Genomic DNA, 26,709 nt, shown 5'->3' on the forward strand with positions numbered 1-26,709 from the left:
TTTGAATTCTCCACCAATATTTTGGCCTTGGAAGGTGACTGACCTCGGAAGGAAGTGAACATTCAATATTGAATAGGAGAATCGAAAATGAGTGAGAATAACATTCTGTTGATATGAGTTTTATTAGCCTAATGTGAATAAAATAGCATTGATAGGGTAATCTCTCAACAGTCAACCTCTGTTGATATTTGTTGAGTTTAATCAACTTGGTTGGAACTACTTGTTATAATCTTCCTTCTCATTTGATTCTTCAATAAGTTAATGATTTTTAAATTGGAGTTGTGCCTCATGGAACCTCTTGAAGATAAAGGAAATTCATATTTTATCATCTTACTATTTAACAAATATTTTTTATAAATTAGCCTTAGACTTTGTAATAGTCTCATAGTGGTCTCTGTTTTTATATCAGGCACATGTCAGGTTCAACGTCTTCTAGTATTACTTTGGACTTCCAGTAGTGGGTAGCCTAGTCTGCAAGTATTGTTATCAACTGTGGTAGTCACAGGATCATATTTTCCATACTAAACTCTGAACTGCGTTTTTAATGAGAGAAATCTCAAAACATTGGACAAAAGATATTGTATTCAATTGTGTATTACGCACCACCCTCTAAATATACCAAAATAAGTATTGAATCTTATTTTTTCAAAGTTATCTTATTCCATCCACATCTATTCAGCACTAGTAAAAATCATCAATATCTGTCAGAAAATAATAAATCACTCATCAATAATTATGTGATTTGAAAGAGCTGAACTTTCGGGTCAGTGTGTTCAGTTTCTGGTGTATACAATACATAATTAAATGATTTCCATTCAAATCACATTAAAGAAAAATCCGTTGAAAACGTCGATTATTGAGAATACTGTATACTATAGAATGTGACAACTATAAAGAGAGATGAGTGGATCAAATATAAAATAATGAGATCCTGTCATCGCACTTATATGACCAAGCTGATATGAATAATCAATGAGAAAATACGGATGGTGAAGATTTGAAAACCCCTTTCAATCTGTATCTGAAATGAGCAAAAATTATTGATAATTCTGAATGCTTCTTCTCCCTCCCACTTACCCAAGCAGCCGACCTTGGACGAGAAAGTTGTACGAGGTCTTCGACCTTGGATGAAAATCTTCACTGGTTATTTAATTGCCTTGATGAGCAGTGAGGAAATTTTCCGCAATCTCTCAAAAACCAAACTGGGTTGTTTTTTCACTTTTCTTGTCTCACTCATGCTATCGCTTTCCAACCAATGGCAGGCAAATGATATCGTCTACTTTATAATGACGCTTTCTGTTGACTGCTTCCCATCTCGTTAGTAAATAAATTCATAATCGCTACGAGACAAAACATAATGGGTTTTGTTTTTTGTCGTAGACTATCTATCCAGAAGAATTTTGGTAAATAAGGAGTGCAGATAACGAGTGATTTTCACATGTTGAAGGTCTTCTATTCATTTTTCTTGGCTTTCCAAGAAGTGAAATAGAGCAAATTCTTAATGGCCAGCTCAAAGAAATACCTATAATTGATGAATTCGTAAGGAGATGATTGTAGAATGCAAGAAATAGAATGTATGATGAGCACATAAATGTATTAAAATTTTGAATAATGAATAAAGAATCTTTAATTGGATAAGAACTCGTAATTAGATAGGCCTACCACTACAGTCATTACAAGTCACATTTGTCATCCACTCACTTTATACGTATGTTTAGCATACAAGATTGTCAATTCATGAACAATACATAACCCATCACAAGATAACAAATGAACCCTTTTTAGTTGACGTTAAATAAAAACTATTACTCATGTGACTTTTCAAAGCTTGAGATAAAATATTGTGGAATGAAGGGTGTTTGGGGTATTGAGTGGATGGGTTTATCGAGGCCTACCTCTCAATTTTTGTTCACAATCAACTGAACTCAAGTTCTAATCAAACTTCAATCAATTCTATTCAGTTTGAATTCAACCTGAAGTCCTGAATAATGAATGTTCAAGATGGAGTAAGTAGTAAGTAGTAAGTAATAAGTAGTAAGTAGTAAGTAGTAAGTAGTAGGTAGTAAGTAGTAAGTAGTAAGTAGTAAGTAGTAAGTAGTAAGTAGTAAGTAGTAAGTAGTAAGTAGTAAGTAGTAAGTAGTAAGTAGTAAGGAGTAAGTAGTAAGTAGTAAGTAGTAAGTAGTAAGTAGTAAGTAGTAAGTAGTAAGTAGTAAGTAGTAAGTAGTAAGTAGTAAGTAGTAAAGATAGAAAGTTTATAGGCTATGTTGTGCTATGCAGCTAATATTTTTGTTTAGAAGGAAACATTTCTTCAATATCCACAATTGCAGAGAGCGAAAATGCATGCAGAAGTACGTGAATTGGACAGTTGTAAAAGTTGTCATTCACCGTTTTAGATCAGTACTTCTCAATTATTGTAAAATCAATGTTGGAATTCTCAAAATCAATCTTAAAAAGTGACAACGTTTATAGGCCTACTAACGTTCAATAAAAAGCTATGTTAAAACAATTATACAATTATTGGAGATACAATATTATTATTATGGAGATACAATTATTGTATATCCAGTTTAGCGGTTCAACAGTAGCAGTAGTAGAGATATAACAATTCATGTCAAATTGAACCTTTTTATGCAACTTCCTCTTGAGAATTAATTATTTTTTAATCATTCAATTTGTTTGTAGACCTCCAGAATTCCTGCTATAAAAAGGAAAGTCATAAGTCAAAGTTTTCAAAGTCAAGATAATCGAATATTTAGGCTTGAGATTTTCATTTATTGAGATTTAACAGTCAAGTTTACATTTTGTTATTATATTCATTGAATTGCTATTGTGATTATGATAATCAGATCACTCTCCCAATGGATTCATCTATCATGTATCTAGATATAATATTCTATCAGATAGGTAGAACAAGGAACATAATCTGAACAATTATGAAAAATTTCTGGTTAATTAAAATCAATAATCATTCTGTGAGTCATTGAATTTATGTAGTAGAGAAAGGATTATCCGTCAGATTCGATAGTTCTGAACTATTAATTATTGGTTATTACGGTTATCTTGAACAGAAGAAAAAGACTTCGACAACCTTGAGAAAATCATGATTTAGGTCATTAACAGTGTATATAGCCGCTGTTGTCTTATCTATTTTTCGGTAGAAAGTACTCGTTAATCTATTTGTTTTCTTAGATGTGCTTTCTCAGCGGTCGATGCTTCTTCGACTGCAGATCAAAACATCTTGTCAGTTAGCAGTGTTAGTTTTGGTGTTCTGCATTATCCCACGTTTACGAGTGAAATAACAGATTCTGCATTGAATAGAAATTTATTTGAATACTAATGTCTGTGAAAACAAATCTGTTGATTCTACGAGAACTTAAACGACACATTAGGCTGTTATAGCCAATATCATAGCAAATACCTATAAATACATCGTTCCAGGGTTGACTAACCACCTCGCCCCAAGCCCATGATGCACCTCAAAAAATACTATATAAATTCAGCTCCTAACTCACCCCTCACAGAATTTTGAGAATTTTCCATTCAACTTTTTGACACCTCCCAAAATTTGTTTTTGAACCCCTCCCCCTAAGAATTTCACGGACGCTTTCTGCATCCAACTCCCACCCCCTCCTTGTGGGCACCTCTGCACCGTTGGTAGTTCAACTTAGTTGCAGGCAGAAATTTATTTACAAACATAAATTTGTTGTTCAATTATTGACATGGGTACTTTCAGGCAAGAATGTCGGGTACCGTATATGGAGTACTCAGTTTCCAATTTTCTTTATTGATTCTTATCTGGTTGGTAGTCTAATCTAATGTGATTCAAAGCACAAGTACTAGAAAATCGATCAGAGATAATAATTCACTTAATCTCTCTCACTGTATTTCTCCAAGAATCATTCATTCTTATCTACATCTTATCTACATTCTTATCTACATTAGATGAGTTTTTAATAAACTATTATAAACTCTACATGTAGATTGAAATGTTGATTCACTTATCCAAAAATAGCATTAGGCCTATTGCAATAGCACTGAATGGAAACATGACGTTTTTTATAGAGATGGTCTAGTACTTATATTTATTCCAAATGATTTGAGAATGCAAGAACTATAACCATATGAGTAGGCCTATGCTCTCGGAAAAACACAATTTGATGGTAATCAATCCATTCTATAAACTTTCCACAAATCGTTAGAAAAAACGTGAAGTAACTTTTGAGCTCACTTCTTGGAAGTTTTTTGTTATTTTCATAAGTTTTTTATGTGTCCGTAGTTGAGAAGTGTTCTGGTCTCTGAGCCACTCTGTTACGCGAATGTTCACAATACTCTTCACGATTCTGAATTCCTGATAAGTTGATTATTTTTCCTTCTCGTATAAGGGTATGTTAACATGCAATATGTTTGTTTACATGAATATTTACGTAGAATGATTTTATTATTCGTCATATTATTAGTTTCTACTGTTGTTGTGCCTGCTCATGCTCAAAGATAAGTCTTTTTTCATGTTTTTTTTTCGGTAGTGATGCCGCTTCTGATGCACAGCCACAAACAAGCCTTCACTGATTGACAACCAATTAGTTGAATTTCAATATTTGTTAGTGATTGATTGACATCAAACATCATTTAAAAACAATGTTACCAAAATATAGGTCGATATTCTGCATTACATCCATACTAATGACCCGTTTTTTGGGTCATTATCGAACATCCTTATTTCGTGCTAAAATAAAAACATTATAATTTGATCTTATGCTGTGTATTTTCTTTCTCACACTCAATATCTTTGTTTTTGTCTTTCTCGAGACCTTGAACTGTGTGACCGGATGCAAATGACCAGTCTTCACTAGTCTCTTAATCTTGTCGCAGCCGGAAGGTTTAAAGTGTTTGTTTTTTCATAGTTTTCAAAACTGTGGAAAATTTGGAGGTTTAGAGTAAACAGTAAATTATACTGTTGTTCAACATTGGTATCTGGCTCAGTCGGTCGCCGAATATCGAGACTATTGTTTTTTTCAAATAATTGGTAATGTAACAAGATACGGTAGTTTTATCGCTTCATATTTAGTGTAATTGATTTCATATTAATGAGCGCTGCTTTAGTTATTAAAGACGATCATTCTTGCACAATGAATAATACCATATTCTATTTTCGTGTAACAATTCCCTTTAACATTGTTTGTACCTGATAAAAATAGAAAAAAGTAGATGACTGTTAGGCTACAATTTTTTAAAACTGCATGCCTGTCAGTATTTCAATATTACTATTTGACCAATTGGGTTTATAAATTTCCTATTGGTTGGTGTGACTCCTTCAGTCCAGGTGAAACCAGTCGTGAATATAGGAGTAAATCCGAATCAATTATACACAATTTGGAAAAAGTGCAATTCTGATTGGAAATATGAATTTCTTTTGAATCATGTTTGTTTATATTTAATATTTTTTCCTCTGTTTGTTTTTATTTATTTTACTGTCCAATGATAGGTTGAAAACATTATTTAACATCCCAAGACAAAAATAGATGAAAGTAAGGTAAAAGGCGTAGTTCATCCAATGACTTGTAAAGATAATATATATTTTTCTCACAAATCTGTTTTTTATTCATGGGTCAACACAGTTTCAATATAATACTCTTCTATACTCCAACCTGAAATATTACTAAAACCTATATCTAACTTTCTAGTGCCTACTAATAATGGGTTGAGAAAAATATTTTGAATCGAAAGATAAGAGCAATAAGCTCCAAATGAGTGCTCAGTGCTGTAATAATTAAGTTGCTAGAGAAAGGGTGATGGGCCATCTAATGACTTGTCAGTAGGCTATTATTTATTTCCCAACTAATCGATTTCTTATTCATATAGGCTAACCCTGTATCCAGTCTATTAATTTTTCGAGACAACTTTAGACAACTCTTCCAAACCTTTCAAGAAAGACGCCTGTAATAGCCTAGTGCAGTAATTATTTTTGTCTTGATGAATCATTACAGACTCAATGATCCATTTAGCCAACAACATTGAAAAATATTGAGAATTGACGCGTACTAGACTAGATCAATATAAATCCTTCATTTTCAACTACACCTTCAGGGCTTGTAGAGAGTTTATTTATTTTGCTTTTGAACGGTAGTTAATTCTGCCATATTTATAATGTTTGTAAGTTTGAGCTTCTCTCACATAATTGATTATTGTTCAGGTGTATGATGTGCTAAGATAAAATCTTACCGTTCTCGTTCTATTTCTCAGCTGAATCCTATATATATATATATATATATATATATATATTATATATATATATATATATATATATATATATATATATAATATATATATATATATATATACTTGGATTTTATCAGATTTCTGTAATTTTATGAGAAATATATTTGAACTTCTGTCACTTTCTACATGTTCTTGGAAACTGTGACATAAGCGATCCAGATGGGAAGTGAAGATGGAGTTGAAGAGATGGATCTGGATCTCTGAGAGGGAATCCCTAGATTACGTAACGCATGGAAACAGGTGGAGCTGTATTATTACTCTTCAAATCACGTACAACAGGCTTCGACACTGGTGGGACACCAAGTGTCCCAGCAAGTTGCGGGCAGTGAATATAGAATGTAATACATCTAATACTCACTGGTTACAGGGAATAATTTCATATTGCGTTCATTGGCGAGGGCCACCTAGGTGTCACATTGGTGTCCCACCAGCAGCCGACCCTAGTATCATAATGTCTTGGAATTCATTCGGAATTCTTGAAAATTTCTTGCAATTTTAAATTTGTGAAAAAGAAGTGGCTCAGTGCTGATATGATTTCAATCTGACAAAAAATACTGAGCTTCCAAAAACTCTGGTAAAAAGCACAATAAATTATTATTCCTTCCAAGACACCTATTCTAACTTGAGATGAGGAGAGAGTTACTCTCTCTGAAAAAATCGAGTACCTATAGTTTTATCTCTTGTATACGCTTGCTGAGTGGGTTGAAAGGGGCTTATGTAACGGTTTTTGTCCTAAGTAATGCATTTTTTGTGAGTAATGTTTGGAATACAATTTCGAAAAATGCCACTTTGTTGCTTTTAGATAGTATTTTAACTTAGCGAGAGTTGTCATGGCGCCGGGAGTCTGCAGTATTTGCTTCCTCTAGAAATCCACAGTTTAAATATAATGATACCGTACTACGCTACCTATGCAGAATTTTGGTACCTGGAGGGTAAATTTAAAAGTAACAAAAATGATGAATAGAAAGAACCATAGATGTAGAATAAATAAAAAAGTGTCATTCCAATAATTTTATCAAAATTCATGATTATTTTTCAATTCTTAATTCCAATACAGTCCATATTTTTTTATCACTGTCGATCTATCAATAACTCACGATGATATAGATAATTATGATATGATAAATGGAAATGACCTTGACCTTCTAGTGTAGACGGCCTGGCCTGTTGATCACAGATAGCAGCACTAAAATTGCTCCAGTTTGTTATCATTATCAAGACAGCGGTTTCCCCAATTTAAGCCCTCAGGACGTGTTAATTGTTCCATTAGAGATTATTTTCCACCCAGTCGGTCAACAAGTCAACGCACCAAAACGACGCAAAAGAAGAAAAATATGATGAAGAAGGAGAAGAAAGATAAGAAGAATGAGAAGAAAGATAAGAAGAAGAAGAGGCATAATGAGAAAACAAACAGTAGCATTGACTTTCGCACTATTCGGCAAACAATCGGCGGGTTTGATGAACCTGCAACCTGGAGTCATCACTCAACTTTAATACGTTAACCTGACTTCAATAAGGATCCAAGATCAACAGCAAGTGGACAGTCGCATTCCTGTTTCCAGGAAATACCAATAACTGCAAGCAAATTTACGTCAAAGCAACAGAAAAAACTTATGGTTGAAGACTACGAGGATTATACCGCTGATGATTTATAGTTAGTAGTAAAAGTTTAAAGATTTTACTTGTTAAAAAAATGTTATGTTTGAAAGTTTAGAGAAGTGTCACCTGCGTATTCAGTGAAGATTGTAATTGAATGGTTATAATCGTTCATGATTAAAAAATCAATCCAAACCAATCAGCACTTCTAAACCTCACTTACACTCCTGTAAAATAACCTTTCAAACGCAAGAATGAACAAAAGTTATGAATTGTAGATTCACGATTCTCTAGTAAGCTATTTATAATCATGACAAATGCTTATGTTTAATGATTTCATGTTTAATTTGATACAAATAATAATTGACAAACTAATAAGGGAACAATCCTAATTCAGATTTCATGTTAATGTGGTCACAAGTGTTGAAAAAACAATATTGTTGCTTCATTGTGACCGATAGGGCACAATTTATTTTTCCTACAGTTACCTTGAAAAGTGGCCATTGCTGCACTGATTACAGAACGCAAAGAATCACTTTTCAGCTCTAGTGCGGGAAAATTTTTTTCTGCACTCCAGATTTGCAACATGGCAACGCAAAATACTTAGTAGGTTATATGGAGCAACAGTGCAGCAAAATCAAAATGAAGTTGGTAACAGTGACTTGGGCTGCTATAGTGAGCAGAGGTGCAACGAAGCACAACGAGCACAGCATTAATTATATATTATAACCAAGGACAACGAGGACAACATAATTTGACAATAAATTAAGGTTTTTATCAATAATAAAATTACACAGAAAAACATTTGATGCATTTCAGGCAATTTTACCCATAATTACCCAATTTTCATATTCAATGGTAACTGTAGGAAAAATTTAATGTGAAATACGTGCGCAAAGTTCCTCTGCTGCACTCAACAAACCATTCCGCCCTCGCCTACGGCTCGGGCGTAAACTTTTCTTTCGGTGCAGCAAACTGTCACTTTGCGCACTAGTTGCACAAATAACTATTCCCCAACACTTATTCACTAAATCCTCGCTGCTCATCCAATTAATTTATTCTATCATCTTGATATCTCCATCTCTCATATTATTTCACAAGGCAATGTGATCCATTTAAATACTTTTGGATATTGATATATGTGTATTCAATAGGGAACAGGAAGGATCTTGATTGAATAAATTACTCAGACATTGATTTTATTTTTTATTTCATTCGTCATCAATTTTCACAGGTAAGTCTAGTGTCGGATTTAACACTGTTTATCCATGTCAAAATCGTATTTCAACGTAACATCGTAACATAAAGCTTACAATTAAGTATATAAAATATATCTTATCTCAGTTCATTTATTCATTTTTTATATACTGTGTAGTGTGTTCACTTATCATTTTCCAGAGCAACTAGATAAAGTATAAATGTTATGAAAGTAATAAAATTCAAAGAAAAGAAATATGCACAATTATTTAATATTTTTGTAGCTTTATATACTTATTTGCTATTTTGCTTACATTGAACATCGATCAATTTCACAACAACATATTTTCTACACTTATTGTATAGCCTATTAAATATTTTATCAGATTATTAATAGTTAGCATTCACATGAAAAAATAGAGTTGAAATAATACCATGATATTGTTAATTATCCCTTAATCAATTATTTTCTGTTGATTGCCACAATTAATTTCCACATCAAGAAAGCATCACGACAGATCATGTTGAATTGTTCCCAATCTCACGTTTTCAGGGTACCGTATCATATCATCATAGCAATTAGCTATCTCTGCTATTAACTCCAACAAATTCGAATTTGGCGAAATATACGTCAATCTACAAAATACCTCTCGTATGATGAAAGAAATATTTTTTTCATAATTTGGTATCCACTTTTGGAATTGTAAGTTTGGATTGAAATTCTTCAAATCTCTTTCAACTTCAGTTGATTTAACTCAATATCAATTTAATTGGTATGTGAATATTTCGATTTTTGATTTCAAATATGAAAGGAGAAAATATAAATTCTTGAGGCAAATCCATCCAATTAAATCTTCATACCTTGTGGCTCGTGTAATTAGCTTTGGAGAAAATTGATGAAAAAAACCTGTATGCATTCACATAATTTGCCAATATATTATTCTTCTTGAAATAATGCCGAATTGTTATATCAATCAACTGGCTATCTTTCGAATGAATATTGTTTGATTGAAAAATGTTATCTTTATTCAACCTAGGATAGATTATTCAAATAAATCTTGCAGACTCATTTTCTAGTAACTTCGAGAAAAAAACGTCTCTCTTGATCGATAATTCAGAGGAAAAATTTATGTGTAACATAGAGATATGAGGCACACTTAATTCTACTATAGACATCGATATTCATGATAGATATCAGCAAAAATATTTAAAACGTTTTTCGTCAAGTAAGCGGTCTGTATATCAATAATAGTATTGATACAATTTCCACTTTTGGCAATCATATTTCATATTTTTCGAAATGATAGTTCGCAATTCAGCTCATTGACCTGACCTGATTATCCCAGTTCATCAACAGTAAACTTCAAGCTGGTTAATTTTTCTGGTATAGAGATAAAAATTCCTTATACAACTGTGAAAGAGTGTGGATTGAAACGCCAAAGATGAATGATGGAAGTTAATGGGTTTATTCATGGAAGTTAAGGGGTTCAAATATAACAATTTCCTTTGAAAATTGTAGCTAAAACGTCAATGGAAACCGAAACGTCAACCGTCGATCAACTTGGTTAATTTATTGATCTGTAACTCATGAAAAAAATGATAGAGTTGGAGTTGAATTTTGATAGAAAAATACAGTATCCTCTTACTTGACGAAAAATTCACACTTGGTAGTAAAATAATTCATGATGATAATTGAATAGCTGTGCTTGTACACCACATCGAGTAGCTTATATTTGATAGATTTACTGTCTTTTTCCAAGACAAATACAAAATTAAAATTTCTATTTTATTCCTTACAGCTTACCAGTATATAAAATTTACAAATATTTCCAATAGGTCAGATACTATCCACTTCCACTGATCATAGAAAAGCAAGAGCTAGGATCTTAGCAGTTTACATTTTACAATTATTACAAATATTCATATAATACAGTTACCATTTATTACAACATACATATATATATTATATACTTTCCTTTTATTGTGCAGAGAAGCGTTTCTGAGTGATCTAGTTGTCTCCTTGAATGTGCTGATTAGGCCTAACTTATACACTCGCTAAAATCTATACAAAACAATAATTTGTTCCACGAATACATCAAGTGCAATAAATTAATAATTTTGATTGTTTTTTCCAGTAGAAAGAAGAGTTTGATTAATAGATTATCACATTGTATACTCAAAGTTGACGATTTCCAAATGAAGCAAGGTAGCCTATAACACAACAATTTTAATTCATAGATTAGCTTTTGTTCCTATTTTTATAATATTCAGTTCGGTAGGTACCTAAAATATAGTTTTTCCAAATAAATAGAGTTTTTAGTTGAATTTTGAGCGTGTTTCATAATTTTTTGATAAGTAAAAGAATAGAAAGTAATGAATCCAGCAATAGCTCATAAATACTACAGGCACTAGTGCAATAAGGATCTGAATTTTTTTACAAATTCATTGTGAAAAATTATTCATTTGTGTCCTTGGCTTCCTGAACAAGCGTAACTACTATCAAACGTTATACAGATAGTGAGCAATTCTAAGGTTGATATTGGTCAGATATAGTGTTTCAATGTGTAAATGCTTCAAAATAATAATAATTTTTCACAATTTTCCCAATGGTCCAAAAATCATCCAACTGCTAATTTTTTTTTGTAAATTATGCTGGAACAAAAAACTCATGTGGAAAGCTTTGGAAATAGGATAATGAGCATGATAAAGTTTCCTAAACAATTGCTGAAGCTCAAAGATGGTTCTTTAAACTTGTATTTGGATCAATTCTTTGAATTCCTTCTAAAATTAGTTTGGCTGAAACTGAATCGATCATGGGTATTGAAAATTTTACTTTGGATCAAATAAGAGAATTCGAGTTCAAAAACAAATTGAGTAGATTCGAGTAGCACGAAATTTGAGAGAAAGTAAAGCTGAAAAGAAAAAAAAGTCCAGAGAAAATTTTCTTTTGTATCGAACCTTCCTTGATCTATCCCCTGAACATCTGGTTAAGATTCTCACAACTTCTCGACTTGTAATATCGATACTTTTGAAATTTGAAATTTATTTGCCTACTCTTTGTTTCCATATTATATCCCAATTCCACACAACAGAAGAAACTAATAGGCCTACTAATAACAGATCTTATAACATCTGCAAGGAAAGTAGGCTATATTATTTTGATTTGAAATTTGAGAATTCAGAATTGAATATAGTGATTTACTAACAATGATAAATCAGGACCCCAATGATATAGGTTGCTGTGTTGACAGACGCATAAGGATTTCCTGTAATTGAGATGTGTGCTGTATAAACTGTATAAACTTGATTACATACAACTGAAATGAAAGCATAGTAAAGTCTGATAATTTAACATAGTAATCAATGGAGAAGCTTCTTAAATTATCTCATGAAAACACATCGAGTACACAATTATCGTTTATCAGTGCGAAAAATGAACATGGATAAATATCTTACTGATTAGTAAGAGAGCTTACAGATTCCTCTGAGTTTCATAGAGTATAATCATTAATTGTCATTCATGGACAGTAGAAAAGCGTTCCATCAACTAGCCTAAAATATTACATACAATTTTGCATTCTTTTACGATACATTAAAGCTCACAAATTGTCATAGCTGTAAGATAAATGTTCGATTGGTAACGGGTAATTCGAACATATCACTTCAGGCAAGACCTTTACTGAAGCATTTTGTACTGTGCATCCACAATCACATTTATCTTGCTGAAATTTTTTTTACTCTAGGCTAAATTTTTAGTGTGCACCTAAAATTGACAACTATCCATCGATTCATATATATATATTATATTTAGATATTCATTTATGATACATAAATAGATTTACATCCACAAATAATTTATGATTCCGATATCACTATATAGTATTTTTTATATTAGAAGGTACAGTAACATTGAGCACTACAGTAGATCATACCCTACCATATCAATTTCTTCTTTGGACACAAGTGTATTTATATCTTAAAATCTAATATTTATAATTTGTGCTGACTATAGGCAGTGTCCTAAGTAGGCCTACGGAGGTAACACTTGACAGACAGAGAGATATCCTGCTCATTCATAACTTTGTTAGTTGCCACAATATGAACAACAATAGGGTGGGGGTGGGGGTTTCAGGGTCAAAAGCCATACATTCGAAAATTCATTGATTCCAAGAGACTTTATCTCATCGAAACAAAAAATTAGTTTATGTACCTAAGTTAGAAACTTATTGGAAGCCTGCTCAAATGTTTATCAAGTGATTTCTTAGAGAATCCTTCTGATTTTGGATTGTTCTTGAATTCTTTTCTGAATCGATCACGAGTTCTTGAATTTGAGTAGAACATGATAGAAACCCATACAATAATATTATTCCATCAATAACCTTGATTTTGAATAGTGTCAGCCACGATAATTCTGGAATTCCATTCATCAGCTACTTGTATTTTTTTCAATAATGCCCAAGCAGCAAAATAATATCATGATAATCAGTGGTGCCGATCAAAGCGATTTGTGGAGGGGGGATTTGGATGACACTTTGACACTTGGATGACATACTCATGTATGCATTTTCCCCTTCCCCACACATGCTCTCACCTAAAACTTAAATCAGAGTTGCAAAGTACTGATATATCTAGAAATGTTTCTTGAATTAACATTATTCCAATGAATATTTTATATGGATTGGGATAGTGGAGACTCAATTCTATGAATGAGTGTCTTCTATTCTCATATCAAAGATTCGAATCAATAGGATTTGAACCTGGTGGCAGATGAGTTTATCTCGGAAGTGATCTTCGGAACAGATTTTTCCCAAAAAAACTGCTATTTATTGAATATGATTTCTCATATCCTCCCTTAAGAGCAAGCACAACCTCCTTACCCCGCCGGTCTTCATGGTCCATTATTGTCTGACACCCCCTCCCCACATAAATTTAATGAATTTGGCTGTCGCTGATGATAATAGTTTCTATGATAATATTCACATGTCGTGCCAAAGGAAAAGATCCGAATACAAAGTTTCTCTTGAATTACTGTGAATATTGTTGAAATCTCTTATTTTTCCCTTGCTAACTCTTTCTATTTATGTAGCTATTTTTCTTTTGCTATCATCATATTTCATTACTGTCTTTCAATAAAATTAATTCAGTTAAGTAATACTATCCTTTAATAAGTATTACCTACCAGAGGTATTGAAGAACTTTGAATGCATGACTTTTGAGTCCTCTGTTACACATACACTCACACATATACTCACAAAGGGTTCACTAGCATTCACAACAAATAACAGCTTTAGTCGCGTCATAGTAGCAAGCAGTTTAAAGAAATTGAAGATTTCAATTCTGAACCAAGTAATACATAATAATTATTATATTACACACTTGGAGTGTGATATGCTCTCCTCCTCGTCCATCTTTGTGATGAGTGAATTGTTGATGAGATAAATTGTTGAGTGAAATAATTTCAAGATATTATGGGATAATACTGTAATAGACTTAAGAGTACGGTACCTATGTTGAATTATCTTTCACAAGGAATTGATATTCTTACATTCTGCGCAATTAAAATATCCATTGCACATTATTCAAATTTGAAATAGGACTTTTCAAAATATTTTTATAATCATTTTCTAAGCTTTCAAGTCATGAAAGGTTTTGTAAAATCAAAATAACTTGATGAAAAATGACAAAAAAATTTACCTAGAGAATATTATAGGCTACACCTTCCACGATTTGATCATATTCCACGATATTTACTCTGATAAATATATATGTTTCCATGATATTCTACTCACATTCCCCTGTTATTATATAATATATCTACCAAGAATTATGCTATTGATATGTATGGATTGCGTAAAGTCACAGTAGTAGGCAAATATTTGTGCTTTTTCATCATAATTTGATTGTTTTTAAAAAATCTAGTAGAGGACATTCTTGAGATATCGTCAATCTGGGTTATTTCGTACTCAAAAATTATCTGAGTTCATATCAAAACTATGAAATTCCATTTTAGCATAGCTCTACCAATCCAATAATAATTTTTCGAACAATCTAGTTTGTTTCTTCAGTCAATCAATAAAGAATTTGAATAATTGTTTATGAAATAGCCTATTCCATGAAAATATCCCATGACAGTCATTCACTAACCAGAACACATCTAGAAAAGAAATCCACAGCACTGTATAAAATAATCCTTTTATGAATTAGTATATAGATTAGAAGTATTTTGATATACGGTAGTTCAGTTTTCATTCACTGGTACTCGTAATGTCTTATGAATTTTCATTTGCTTTCCAGTTGTAAAAATTCTCACTAGTTATTATTCTCCTGAATATGAGATACAAAATTCTATTTAGGAGAGTTTGTATATAAAGTTTTGTATTATGTTTGTCTACTTCCATGGCACGTAAAGACAAGTGACCGCTTCGAGGATACAGCTTATTGATTTGAAATGCAACTAATATCATGGGTGAAATTTGTAATTTTTTATGATCTTGATAATCATGAATTATTCATACATAAAATACATTTATTTTTGAGAGTATTAATATCTTCCATTATGACGAGATCATGAGCCATATTTGTATTAATGTGGCTTTGTAAAGCTTTTATCTCCCATTTCAAAATGAAACTCGTTCCGATCTGTTCAACTACAGCCATTTTATTTTTTAATGTGAGTATTGTAACAAGAACAACTTTCTTGAATGTGCGAGGGAATAAGTTTTTGAAAAATATTATAAATAGAACAACTTTCTTGAATAATTGAGATGATAAGTTTTTGTAGAAGATTATAAATGGAAAATAAATTTTTGGCTCAGAAATTGAATATTGGGCTTATTTATTTTTGAGATTAAAAGAAAAGTATACATCAGTTTGATTTTTCCAAAATTCTACGCAAGATTTTCTATCACTATATTTATACGTCAAGTTTATGCGAGAGCCTCTGCATTGATATGTATTTGATTTTTGGGGGGGAAGAATACATCACAGTATTATATACAATAAGGTGCATTATAGTGTATACATTGCAATACGAAATATAAATAGTTATTATGTATACACTATATATTTATATATATGCATATAAAATTTCTTGTACAAAGATTTTTTTTCATTGACATCATTCCTCATAATATTTTGATATGTTTCAGTTACAAACTAACAAATCCCACTCCCTGTTAATCACCGGGTTCATATTACTTTATAATGATATTTTTCTCGGTCATCTCAGTACCATACCTAATTCTCATTATTTAGTATTATATATTATATTGTTTCAGGCATGAATGATATGTGTACGTTTTAGGAGAATACCCATATGAAAGTATCCTGTTCGCTTATTGTTTTTCCGTAGGTATATTACTCTAAAGTTATCAATAATTATTCTAGATATCCATTATTGAAAGTACACCTATAGCAGTTGATTATCAGCTCCATTCATTGGGGAAGTTTGACGAACGAAGAGGACATCGTATAAAAAAGCTTCAAGGTTAATAGTATAGGTAGGTATATAATAATATCAACATCTATACATAAATATATATTAATCAACGCTCAGTTGATGTATAAATTGCCTCCTATATAAATCATCATCCAGGAGTGATTTCATACAATACATAAAGCTCGTTTCGAGGTAACCTATCAGAGGACTAGTTATCAGGGGAAAGGGATGAGGGATAGGAAAGAGGAAGGAAGATTAGACAGAGGTAATTTAAGAGGTCCCGCCTCTTAAATCTTGTGCAAAACAATTATATTTAGTTGTACTAATTATTCTAAGCTCTTTCATTCAAGCTGTGTCACTTACGTCTCGTGTGTATATCGTCGTGGTTGGAAGGGTTTTCTAGGACATCAACGATATTGCATCACCATCGAAAGCATTTTCAGTGCTGTGAAGTAACATCAACCATTTCTACATTAGTAGAACTCCCATTGGCTGGCTCAACCAGACCCAACTTGGTTCTACTGATGCATCAAACCCTCTCTGTTTTCTACTAGCAGGTCTTGTTACAATCACAGTTACTATGTATTACATGCACTTACATACATGTATTCACATTACTATGTATTTACATACTATTCATGCTCACTACATGTGTATGCTAGCCGGAGCATTGAGCATGCAAAATTTCTTTTCTAATTTCTCCAATATTGTCGGATGTCTAGGTTTATATTGTCGATTGTAGCAGTTGCAGCAGTAGAAATAGGAGGAGCCTGGATATGTTGTAGGGCATGATGTTCTGCTGATTGGCTGCGGTGATCATAGCGCTGCTGGTCATGTTGAAGGTCATCTCGTCGGGTGTGTTGTAGTCGTCCATACTTGTCGGCGCCGGAGATGGTGTTTCGCATTCAAGTTCCCCTTCTGAAACAGAAACCAGTAACGTAAATTCACAACCAAGCAATTTTTTGCACACCAAGGAAGATATAACACTTTCCATATCAGGCGTATTTAGCTTCCATACGCACACATCATTCCATTCTTTCCACATCATATTCGTAGCTTGAGTGTAAGAAATGAGAGGTGCTACTGGAAGATAAATTAAATGAAACTCACTTTAGTGTTCAGGGTTACTTACTTGAAAATTGAAAATCTGACTATAAAGCAAGTCTTGAAAATGTATTTGAAGCAGAAACATGTCGTGAATAATGGAACATGTATGTTAAAAAAGGTAATCAAGGGTATCAAGGTTAGTCAAGGTTTTTTTGTGTGGAATGAAACTGTTTGGTAAATAATTCAAATTACTTTCAATTTCTATTTGATTTTGATTGTTCTAGCTGCAAGTACAATCCATCCCCATGTTTTTAATTACATTGATTGCTCTCTCAATATTTGAAATTATTCCCCAGTGTTCACCATACACCATAAAAAGCTCCCTATACCACAGAACTGGAAGATTTCAGCGCACCTCAAAGAATGAGCTCCAAATACCAGAGAAAAGAAAAACTAGTCCTCTCAGAATTGTACGTTATCCTAGTTTTTTTTTCACATATACAAAACAATTGAAAATTTCAATACAATAATCCACCTGTATTCTTCTCAATTATCCAATAATATTCTTTCCGTGATCTATCAATCTATTGAATATAAAGACATCCGCCAAAATTATAAGGATAATACTGTTAATTGATCACTGATATTTCATGATATATAATGACATCATACATCTTACCACAGACCTTATTTGAAGATGAGTCTTCCTCTACTACATCATTCTCCCTCATAATTCCCATTTTCTATATATTTCTAGATTCTCAATATATGATTCCATGAGAATAAAGCAATTATTGATTTGAACTAATATGGAGAATATAATAAACCTTAAGTCTATCACAACACAGAAAGATAATTAGGTGAATTGATCGAATGAATAAAAAAATTCGGTGATTGATGGCTCAAGATGTTTTGCACATCATAGAATGAATTATTATAACTCAATAAATGAACAGGCCCATTGATAGTTGAATGATGTATTCAGACCAGGTGGGTCCTTCCCGTAAAAGGGACTTAACATGAAAAAAAGCCAAACGAATATATTTTTTAATGAATTACCTGCTCGAGCCTTCAACCTTGGAAGGAAATCATTCCAGAAAGCACACGCTGTTGCTCTGGGTCCTCTACCTGTGCCCGAAGTCTCCGCATTGAAAATGTAATACTGCGGCTGGTCCTTGGAGTAGATAGGCCAATTCACGTCATCAGGCACTGGTTTACTGTTGGTGAGAAACATCGATCAAAGTAATTTTAGGTGTATTGATTGTGAAGGGATGTATATTTCATCTATTTCAATATTTATTTATTTACATACAAAAGCTCACAAAATATATCCATGAAGAGCCTTATTGACATCAACTAGCTTAGTCACATATATTTAATGCAAAATAAAATAAAATAGTGAACACAATTTTATTTTTGAATACTAATATGATAAGAAGAGGCGAAATTTGGCCAAATGAAAAAAAAACCACCGTAATGACAATAGTAAAATGAAAAAAATAATAATAAGATAAAGTTAATAGTGAATAGAGAAAAAATAGGACTTGAGAGGAGAGAAAAAAATTGAGGGAGTTTAGTATAATTATTTATTAATCATGAGTCAGCTATAGAGCGATAAGCTAGTTCACAGGATTTCGGAAACGGTCAGCAAACGGATCAATGCATTATGAATGTAACACGACGAAAGGCAGAATTAAACTTGGAGGCAGGTTGTACCAGCAGCTACAAAAATTACATACAACAAATTACACATCCATGTTCTATGAAGACTACTCCATGATAATGACATTTTTTCGAATCACCGTCGTCAAGATGAACAAAATATACGGAATTAATTATTATAGTATTATTGTGGAAATTCGAATGATTATGTTTGTTTGGTTATGTGCCGCTTAGTGATTCTCCAGTGAAGAATTGTATGATAATAGCGCAATCGAAACAAATTAATATAAATAAATTGCAAGATCAAAGGGCACTCCATGCAATTAATTAACAGGTATATCCTTTATTCCCCTTGGAAGTTCTAGTCTACTTTAAGAAGGTGATTGCATTGATATGATCACATTTTTGAAAGAAGACTTTTTGCAATTGACAATCAGTATCAGAATTATTGCAATACAAGTGAAAATTTATTAATCGCCAATAATTACAGTTATGAGGAGTATTGTGAATCCTGTACTCAATATAATCATAGAGAAACGATAGCATGAGTAGATATCCCATGGTACAAAGTTTATGTCGCAACTTTCACTGTTATCTCAAGCAGATAGTTCACGTAGTTCTTTCCCATGCAGCTGTGTGACGCTGGTAGTCTCTCAAATTGTGCCGTTTATACATTCTCACCCCAACAAAACAGTAAAAATTGGCAATAATCGACAGTAATCGGCTTGAGATAACAGTAAAAGTTGCGACATGAACGCCCTATACCATGGGATATATACTTACGCTATTGTTTCTCTATGATATAATCCATCAGCTAGTAATTTCGATTCTAAGTTTGATTGATATTTTTTGTTCCAAAATCTATATAACTTATTAGAGTTGACATTTTAAATCAGTAATCTATTTTTAGTTCATACAAAGCGTTTTTAAATTATCTTCATTTTCCCAAATTAACTACTCACCCTGTCAATGCAAACCTAGAGTAAGCTTGCATTATTCGCAGACTGAGGTCCCTTTCCCTAGCATTGAATTGCAGCGACATGTTGAGAGGATGACCAAATACGTATTCTATTTCATCTCCATGCATGACTCCCATCCACTCGCCCCATAAACTTGTACTGGTTCTCTGCAAAATAAAACAAATATATCAATTTCAATTCAAAAGGGGAATAAATTATATTGAATGAAAATACTAAGAAATTGTCAAAAACCACAAATCATAGTTCCACAAGTTAAACCACAAAGCTTATCAGAAGAGCTTAAGAAGAGCTTATCCTCAAAGCTTATCAAACAATGGTGTAAAACCGGTCTTTCTAACTACAGTATATCAATAAAATCTTTGATTTTTGACAATTTCTTAGACTTTTTATTCAATATGAATAATTACCGCAATATCAACTTCTCAACAACACAAAAAGAATGAATTATAATGATTAACCAACTCATTAGTTATAATATTATATCGAGTAATGATCACTGTACTGTAAATGAATGATCCAAAGAGAATAATCCGTATGATTGATATAATTAATGGATAATTCTGTTAGGTAAAAATGCGCATGGAAAGAATTTAACATGAATTATTATTGTTGCATATTTTCCTTAATACTCCTCTATTATCTTAGTAAAGAATTTAACATGAATATTATTGTTCCATATTCTTCTTGATATTTATTTATCTATTGTCATTGTGAAGAATTTAACATGAAATATTGTTTCATATTTTTCTTGATATCTTTGTAGTCATTGTGTTGTTGAGAACAGCAATTGCAATTAAACAACATTAGTTATCAAAAAAATTAAGCTGTGGATGGACTGGATTCATTCATACTCTCCTATTTTGTTAAGAGGAGCAATTGAAATCAATCAGCATTACCAACTAGGCTGCAGTGTTGCTATTTTCATTATTCGAGTAGACACAATGAGAGCTAATTGACAATAAGCCAAATAGTTTAACTCAACACCACTTTATGCATTATGGCTCAGCCAACATCAAAGGAATCACAAGTTTTATCACATTGAGATTCTAAAATCCAATACTATTAAAAATAAAATTCTAATATTCTAATATTCCACTGCATGTATTTTTCATTAAAAAGGTGAATGGGTGATAGTAAGTTTAAATGTGATGTTTTATGCATTATTTCAACAAAATTCAATGAAACTCATAAGGTAGTGTATAGGGTTTCAAGACTGTAGATTTGTTGACGGTAGCCAGATTTCTCACAAGGCATACTAGGCCATAGCCTAGGGCCGGGAAAGAACTGATAAGTTGGGAAGATTCAATCAAGTCAGTCAAGCATTGCAAAAGGTGGCCATGTCTCTAGAAATCGAAATAAGATTGTATGATTCTTGACTAATTTAGATACAACCAATGTGCAGTCAACTGCCCCTTCTTCATTTGAGTAGGTGCGGAAAATTGTGTGAGAGTGCGAGAATCCAGAGAGAAAGTCAGGAAAAAGGAAAATCCACCTAGACTGAACCAGTGATGAGGGAATCATTATTATAGGCTGTGATCAGGGGATGCGATACTGATATGAGAAATCTATTTCCATAGCTTGATTGTAACATTTCTGAAACTCTCTTTGCTGTTAAAAGTAGTAAAATGAGAGACTATCCAACCAAACCCATGCTAACCAATAAGAAAGCAATAATTAAGTAGTCATGATCAGTGACAACAGTCACAGGAAGAATCAACCAATCATAAGTGGGGAGGGAGTATAGTAATGAATTTAGCCAATGAGAGTTGAGTAATCCAAGCAATCACATGTCAATAGCCAACGAGAAAGCAGCGATTTCATCGGCATGACAACAATCAACAGGAAATGGGATCTCTCCGTGAGAAAAAAATCAAGCAATAACATGCAAATCAATGAGAGCCGGAATGTCATGGCGATCACGATGGCTTATCAAAATCGTAGTAAATATGTAGATTATATAGTAGAAATGATGAGTAGAAATAGCCATCTCTAGAAGTAGAGATGATTCTACTCAATTGTGAATGAAATCCATTATAAATTAGAACTCATGTGGTTTCAACAACACGGTATGTCACTTAATTCCTAGTTATATTTCAATTTCCGCCTCATTAAAATTTCTGGCTGGAACTGCTCAAAGCAAACCAAGCCAACAAAACTCCTCAATATTTCAATTTCTATGTAGCAGCTTGTTTGAGCAAGACTAGTTTACTGTAGAAACAGTGTGTGAGTAGTGTGCAAAGAGACTAGCCCTGTCATGCTTGTGCTTGTGTCCGGTCAAAGCACTGAGAGATTCACTTAAACGTGTCAGCATCGGTTGAATGGGAACTGTTAGTGTGCTTTTCATAAGGAATGCTGTCAGACTGGAGAAACTCATTTGCAAAGCCTGCTTGACTGTATCCCTTTCATCCTTTCATCCCTTTCCTACAACAGGAATCATATTAACTCTAGAAGGCTTTGACTCGGCCCTCATGTCTACCCCCCTCTCACACTTCCCCCTTGTCACGTGAGTTGAGGACTTGTCTCAGATTCAATTTTCCAAGCTGAACGTTCAGGTCACTCGGCTCTCTTCTGTTTTTCCTCTCACCATATTCAACATGTTTCTGTAGCTCCATTTACACATACACTCCAACATAGACTCATACATTTACTCTAACACTCGGATTTGTTTCCTTGCAACGCAGGCGAGTACATTCTAGTCAGCTTTGATCTTTTTGCTAAATATGGATACAATGTGAAGTTCAAATAACAAGGGAAGAGAAAAGTGGAGATCTGTTCATGAATATTTAGTGGAAGGATTCGTTATGAATCTTAGAATGATAGAGTAACAGGATATCACCTGTATATATTACTGGATTCTAGTCGGATTAAACCACTGGTAAAAAATATTGGTAGTGACATATTGGAGTATGATGAGACTTTTCTAATATGAGTATGGACTGGAGAAGAATTATTGAGTGATATGTGGATGAGATACAATATATTTATTCAGTCATGTATAATTATCACACTTATGTGAGAAGGCTTATGCCCAATGTACAACAGGCTTATGCCCAAAACTGTCCATTCTCAAATTTTTACTACAGTTCAAATTCAATTATAGGTTAAGCTACTGAATTGAATCACGATAATAATTATTATATTGTCTTATGGGAGAGTTTCAATGAGAGTGTGATTGAATTATAATGCTATTGATTTTCTTGCGATTATGAACTGGATAATAATTATTGGATGATATGAAGATGAAATACGATTATTTGAATCACGTTAATCAGTCACGATATTGTCTTGAATAAGAAATAAATTTAATATGATATTGTTTTGTGAGAGAGTGTTAATTGGAGCATGATAATACTGTGTGTGGGAAAGTGTACATCAATCAATTTTCTAGTGGAATCAAATAAATAATAGCATTCAATAACTTGAAATTTGAAATTGAGTTTCAAATTGTGCCATGCATTAATTTTTTACAACTGAATAATCTCGTACCCTTTTCATTCATTTATTCATTTCTGAGACTATGCATAAGTATTTTTAATATATTTTGATCATTCAGCGATTCATCAAATATTATTATAGAGAAAATAAAGCATACGAAGATATACCATGGTATAGCTTATGTTCCAAATATCACCATCAACTGACGTCGACTCCTATTGATTATAGTTCTTGTTCATAAAGCTATGTGACACTGGTAGTCTCTCATACTTACAGAGACTATAATAGTCACTTTACTCATACTGTGCTGTTCTTAAGCCGTGACCACACTGAACAGATGTTTGAAATACATGTTCGGCAAACATTGTTTGCCCATTTACCCATTTTGCACATAATAAAATTTGCCCAAACTGTTTCAACAAACATGTTTGTCGAACATTTGTTCAGTGTGGACACGGCTTTAGACTCTCACTCAACGTAAACAGTAATAGGCAGTAGTAGAGAGTAATCGGCTTGAGTTGACAACAAATCGGCTTGGAATTTGAAACATAAACGACCAATACCATGGGATACCTTCTTAGGCTATCTTTCCTCAATGATACTATATATCTAATCCATCATCATTATTACGAGTAAAAGCTCCTATAGACCCACAATTGTTTTTCTTGAATGTTTACTTCTTTGTCTTTTACAACTGTATTGTTCGGAAAAGCTTACCTGGGTGAAGAAATAGTAGTACACCTTCTTTCCATGCTCTGCGAATGCCTGTGCGAAATGATTTGTCGGACAGATGAAGAAGTAATCACCAACCACATCTCCGATCATTTTCTGGTTCAGATAACCATCCATAACATGCTCCCAATCTGTGTACTGCAAAGAAAACACATAGATTGGATGTGAAGGGTGGGGCTTCTTCAAAACAGCAGTACTTATATCCTGGAGCACTGCAGATTGCTTTCATCATGAGCTATGATCATGAGCTCACTATTGGAATAAAAATATTATGACTAGAGCATCAACACACGAACATCAATCACTATTATCAACTACAGATCTATGGGAACAATAAATGTCTCTATGTAGATTGAATAAAAAGTTGAATGTAATAATTGGGACTTGGAAATGGTTTTAGAGAGCAATTTCATAGTTGACTCAATCCTTCTCAATTTGAAAATGTTTCAGCAATTCAATTCATGAATGTGATACTCTACCAATCATTTGTATCCTACACAGTTTTCTCATTTTCAATCTACCTGTAGAAATAAAAGGAACCAATAAATTGGTATGTAACGTGGAATTCATTCCCTTCTCAAAATTAATTGGAATGTTGATCATATATATTACTGAAATTGGTTTGGCTCATTACCTGGAATATGATAGCTTCCCTCTCAATTTTCGTCATATTCTTGAAAATTGTGTTGATGATGTCTAGGAACTTATCTCTTTGCAAGAAACTCGGCCCGTCTTTCTGGAAGAAGTCGATGAAATCGTACAATATGAAGTAGGTACCTGGAAACAGAGACCAATTACATTTCCCAGCTTCGAGGAAGAAAAATATTTTATGAAAAAATCCAATTTGAAAATATTTCTCCATTCGAGATTCAGAAGCTGTTTAATATATTACCATTCACTAATTATTATTACTCCGACTATACATTGTGAATTAGTGCTTATTATGTGGAGGGAAACCAGTTCATATAACTATTGTATACCATATCTTCTTTAAATGTATTTATTCAGGTCGACTTATTTATATTTATGAAATAACATTACAGTATACCCTTTTTTCAAATTGATGTAAAATAATAATTCAATTTGTGTTTTTAATTTATTTTATTTTAATTTCAAAAAAGGGTACTATAACGCTATTTTATAAATAATTATTGTGGCTTACATAAATAGAGAATCTGATTCAAATTAATAAATCTACTCATAGGCACTTGCTATTGGCTCTACTTGAGGAATGCATTTTTGTTTGCTGCCAGATTTGTCAGCTCAAGTTTTCAATTTCATCGGAAATCTGACCGATCATCTTTCGCTAACTAGTCTAAGATAATGGGTCGGGAGTAATCTATATCTCATCAAAATGAAGTTGATTGCTTTTGTTGAGAATGAGGCCCAAATTAGTCTACTAATATAGTCTTGTGACTTGGTCACTTAGTCTTGTGCATATGGAAAGATTATGATGAGAAATAAATAAGGTGTGCCAGAAGGAAGAAGAAAAAGGAAGAAGAAATGTAATGTTTGTTTTGATTTTCAATATTATATTGATCTATATATAGTTTTGAGATAAATTGCAGTTATTCTAGATGGTCTCGAAGCATCAAAATTAACAGAAGTAGCGAGATTACGAACGTTAATTGACTCAAATAATCAACGAACATGATAATAAAGAATGAATGGATTCACCTACAGTGATGAGTAAGATAAATGATTCATTTAATGTTTTAAAAATAAGAACTCAATATTAAAAATCAAAACAAAACTAGATTAAGAAAACAGAAAAAAGTTGGTTGAAAAAAAGATTGGAAAGTTGGAAAAATTAATTATGAATAAAAACTAGATATTAAAAATTAAAACAAAAGCTGATTAAGAAAACAGAAAAAAGTTGCTTGAAAAAAACAGTCAGCTGATCAATCCGAATAACTGAATTCGACAATATGATGATATCTATTTGAGTGTGGGTGCACTCAATTTCCCGCAAATAGAATTCGATTGTCAAGATTATGAATATCAACTATACATTGTCGACAGGAATCAATATCATAGAAAGTGAAAAAGTTGTGATACTTCAACTTGTAGGCTAACATGAACTACAGTAATTCATCCATCTGACCTTAAAAAAACAGACATTAGAAGCAGAAATAAATATTATATTAGATTCGAGAGTCAAATTCCGAATCGAAGAGGAATAATAACAGCTACAATAAGTCTTGTGGCCGATAAACCAATCGAAGGTCAATATCCTTTCCAAGTCTCTTTGCTTGCTCTATTTCACAGCGCCACTCTTTCCGTCAAGAATTATGGGGAGCTTAAAGGTGCAGAGGCCAGCCCCTTGCTAGGGGGTTGGACGCGACA

At 32.7% G+C, this 26,709-nt stretch overlaps 1 protein-coding gene across 1 annotated transcript; it reads right to left on the reverse strand.

Annotated features, from left to right (window-relative positions):
- Positions 1–9,065: 9,065 nt before the first annotated feature.
- On the reverse strand, positions 9,066–25,264 carry LOC111046835 (acetylcholinesterase). The gene is made up of 5 exons (XM_039434033.1): positions 24,998–25,264; positions 24,349–24,501; positions 20,179–20,342; positions 18,614–18,771; positions 9,066–17,425 (listed from the first exon to the last, which is right to left on the reverse strand). The coding sequence occupies exons 1-5, from the start codon at positions 25,223–25,225 to the stop codon at positions 17,232–17,234; spliced, it is 897 nt and encodes a 298-aa protein (XP_039289967.1). The 5' UTR covers positions 25,226–25,264; the 3' UTR covers positions 9,066–17,231.
- Positions 25,265–26,709: the final 1,445 nt, after the last annotated feature.

This window comes from Nilaparvata lugens, chromosome 8 (assembly GCF_014356525.2).
Source record: "Nilaparvata lugens isolate BPH chromosome 8, ASM1435652v1, whole genome shotgun sequence".
NCBI classification, from domain to species: Eukaryota; Metazoa; Arthropoda; class Insecta; order Hemiptera; family Delphacidae; genus Nilaparvata; species Nilaparvata lugens.